The sequence below is a fragment of the Myotis davidii genome, unplaced genomic scaffold, assembly GCF_000327345.1.
Source record: "Myotis davidii unplaced genomic scaffold, ASM32734v1 scaffold1844, whole genome shotgun sequence".
Lineage (NCBI taxonomy): Eukaryota > Metazoa > Chordata > Mammalia > Chiroptera > Vespertilionidae > Myotis > Myotis davidii.
The window spans coordinates 100439-103775 of NW_006294716.1; the positions used below are offsets into that span (position 1 = coordinate 100439).

At 56.9% G+C, this 3337-nt stretch overlaps 1 protein-coding gene across 1 annotated transcript in view; it reads left to right on the forward strand.

Annotated features, from left to right (window-relative positions):
• The first annotated feature begins 2621 nt into the window (after positions 1 to 2621).
• The window catches only part of MYO7B (myosin VIIB), an 81747-nt gene continuing 81031 nt past the window's right edge, over positions 2622 to 3337 (forward strand). Inside the window, 1 exon segment of the mRNA XM_015567482.1 lies at positions 2622 to 2665. Coding sequence (XP_015422968.1) covers positions 2648 to 2665 — 18 coding nt within the window. The 5' untranslated portion in view covers positions 2622 to 2647.

Consider the following 3337-nt stretch of genomic DNA (forward strand, 5'->3'; position numbering starts at 1 on the left):
TCCTTGTTCATGCTGTTGTAGTTCCCACTAAGTTCCTTATAATTCTCATTAAGTTCCTTGAGTATCCTTATAACTGTTACTTTCAATTCTATATCTGATAAATTGCTTGCCTTCATTTCATTTAGCTCTTTTTCTGGAGAATTCTCTTGTTCTTTAATTTGGGGCCTGTTTCTTTGTCTCCCCATTTTGGCTGTCTCTTTGTGTTTGTTTCTATGTATTAGGTAGATCTGCTATGACTCCCAGTCATGGTAGGGTGGCCTTATGTAGTAGGTGTCCTGTGGGATCCAGGGGAACAGTCTCCTTGATCTCCTGAGCTGGGTGCTCTCAGGATGTCCTTTGTGTGGGTTATATGAGCCCTCCTGTTAAAATTGCGTCTTGATTGCTATTGGCCCACTTGTGCATGGGATTGACCCTCAGGCTGGCTGACTGTGAGGCTTACCCCCCAGCATGGCAGGCAAGCTGCTGTGCAAGTGCTGACCACGCGGAGCAGAATCCGCCTCAGCAGGGATGGTGCCTGCTGAGATCTCCCTGTGGGTGTGCTGCTTGGGAAGCTGACTGGGTCCTGCTCTGTACTGTCTGACGCTAGCCACTGGGTGTGTGGTTCAGGGGCTCTTGGGAAGGACTCTGATGCAGGCCAATGTCATATGCTGCCTGTGGCTGACCCTGGGCACCTGGGTGGAGGTATCAGTGATCCACAGTTTGTGGCTGCCTCTTCTGGCTCTGGGTGCACACAGGGAGGACCAAGCCGTGCACCAAGGCTGACTTTTACCAGCACTGGGCTCAGGGTTGTTCAGCAAAAGACCCAAAGCACCCAGAGATCTGGCTTTACCTGCCTCCACCTGCTGGCTGCCTGTTAGGCTGTTATGGAAAGAGCTCCCGGCTGAACTTCTCAGCGGGGTGTAAAGTCCACAGGGTGAAGTGAGAGAAATTCCAGGGCGGGGGGCCATTGCTTCCCTCCATGCCGATGCCCCGTGGATGGGAGTGCTCTGCCCGGGAAGGATGGTGTCTCTGGTGTGAGGGAATGACTCCACGTGGATTGGAGTGGCTGACCCTTCAACTGTCTCCCCAGGGCCACAAACCCCAGACTCTTCTTCTGAAACTCTAGTCCGCTCTGCCCTCATGCTGAAGCCCAGGGTGAGTGGCTGTGAATGGAATTTTGTGCACTGGCCCTTTAAGTGGGTGCCTGTGTCTCGAGCCATCTCCACGGGCAGACAGAAACCCTGCTTCTTTTCACAGCTGGATATCATGTGGCTGCTTCTTCCTGGCTCTCATGCACTGGGTTGGGAGCCACCTTGGGGTTTAGGCCCCACCCTTCTCAGGGGGAACTCCCCTCAGCTGAGATATTCCTCCTGCACCTCAGCCGCTGCCTGTGGGAGCCTGGCCGCCCTTGCTGCCAATCTTGATGTGACTTCTGTAAATCCTTGGTTATACGGCTTCTCTTCAGCTAGTCTTCGGTTGGTTATTGAGGATGATTTTTATATAATTTAGTTGTAATTCCAGTTTGATCCTGGGAGGGGGTTAGTGTAGCTTCTACCTTCCCTGCTACCATCTTGGATCTTGGGCAACTTTTTCCAGCAACTCAGCTCTGGGGCAAAAACAAGAGGAGGACAATAACTGGGAGGTGTCAATGAGGCCAAGAAAATCCATTTTAGAATAGACAAGGCCTGAATTTATCTCTCTGCAGGGAGAAAAGTCCAGAAGAGTGAGGATGAATGAAGATGTGAGGCCTGTATTAGCTATTTATTGCTGCATCACAAATTACTCCAACATTTTGCAGCTTAAACTACAAATATTTATTCTCTCACACCGTTTCTGGGTCACAAATCTAAGAGCAGCTTAGTTGTCATTTCTGGGCCGGGGGCCCTCAGGAGGTTTGTATAGTTTGGGCGGAACTTATGTTCTGAGGGTGCGGCAGCTGGAAGCCAAGGCCAAGGTGCCGGGAGGTTGTTTTGTGGAGGCCTCTTCCCGGCCTTCGGACAGCTGCCCGCTGGCTGCTTTGTGCGCATGTGGTCACCCCTCTATGCACGCGCACCTCTGGTACCTCTTCCTCTTCTGTTGTATTAGGACCCACCCTAGCAGCTTTGCTTTAGCTTCGTCACCTCTTTAAAGGCCTTGTCCCCAAATACAGTCCCGTCCTGAGAAGCGAAGGGTTAGGACTTCAACACAGGAATGTGGGGGGAGTAAAATTCAGACATAACAAGTTTCAGTCGTGGTGATGACCCCTTGCCTGGGGCTGGACGATCTGCTTCCAAGATCGAGATCATTGACTGTGGACTAGAGACCTCGTTCCTCACCACATGGCCTTTGCTTAGGGCTGCCGAGTCCTCAGACATGGTAGCCGGGGCGTCTGAGCGAGAGCAGGGAGCACAGAGCCTGTCACTCCCAGCTTAGAAGCTGTGGTCACCGCTCCACCCTGATCACATTTGTCAGAAGTGGATCATTAAGTCCACACTCAAGGTGGAAGTCTCCAGGCCCCAGGCCCCACGTCCCAGGCTCCAGGTTCCAGGCCCCAGATCCCTGGCCCGGGCCAGGCATCCCGCTGGCGCTGGCGGAAGACCACTGGGCCCTGCAGGGCGGTCAGGGCGGAGGACTGATGACCCGCACTCTCTCTGCACAGGTTTTGAGCTCGGGCTGTCGCTGTCGCAGGATGTCGGCCTTCAGACTGGTAAGCATTTCACCTGCTCCCCTCCCCCCTCCCCGGGGCGGTGGTAGGGAGTCAGATCCCTGCCGGAAGAAGGGAGGCGATGAGGCCTGGAGTCAGAGAAACAGGCCATTCTCGGCCTCAGCGGACCTCCTGTGCTCGGTCATCCCTCGCTGACATCCCGGCTTAACGTGTGGACGAGTTTCTCCGGACGCAGCTGAGAGAGCTGCCCGCCTCCCGCCAGGGCCTCCGCCAGCCGGCCGCCTGCTGCCCGGGGCAGGAGCCCCCGGGAGAGGAGCTGGGGGCTGGGGACACTGGCACGCCCAGCCGGGGAGCTGGGGCAGGCCCGTCTCACTGGGAGGCTCCTGGGTGGGCGGGGAGCCCAGAGGAGAGCCCCCCACCAGGGAGCCAGAGTCTGCCATGTCCTCCTGGACACAGCCCCGCAGCGGCGGGGGTCTTGGCTGCGGGGCCCACGCGCTGCGAGGGGCAGCCCCCACGCTGGGCCTCGGGCTCCTGTGGCTGAGCCCTCAGTGACCCAGACCCCCCTGGCGGCCGCTCGGTTTTCGGTTCTCGCTGGAGCTGCTTCGGGGGGAAACACGCGGTCTCAGGTTCAGGTTCAAGGCGCGGCTGCTGGCCACTCCGTCACCAAGGCCAGGCGCCGGCAGCTGGGACGCGGGCCCCCGGGCGGGCGCAGGA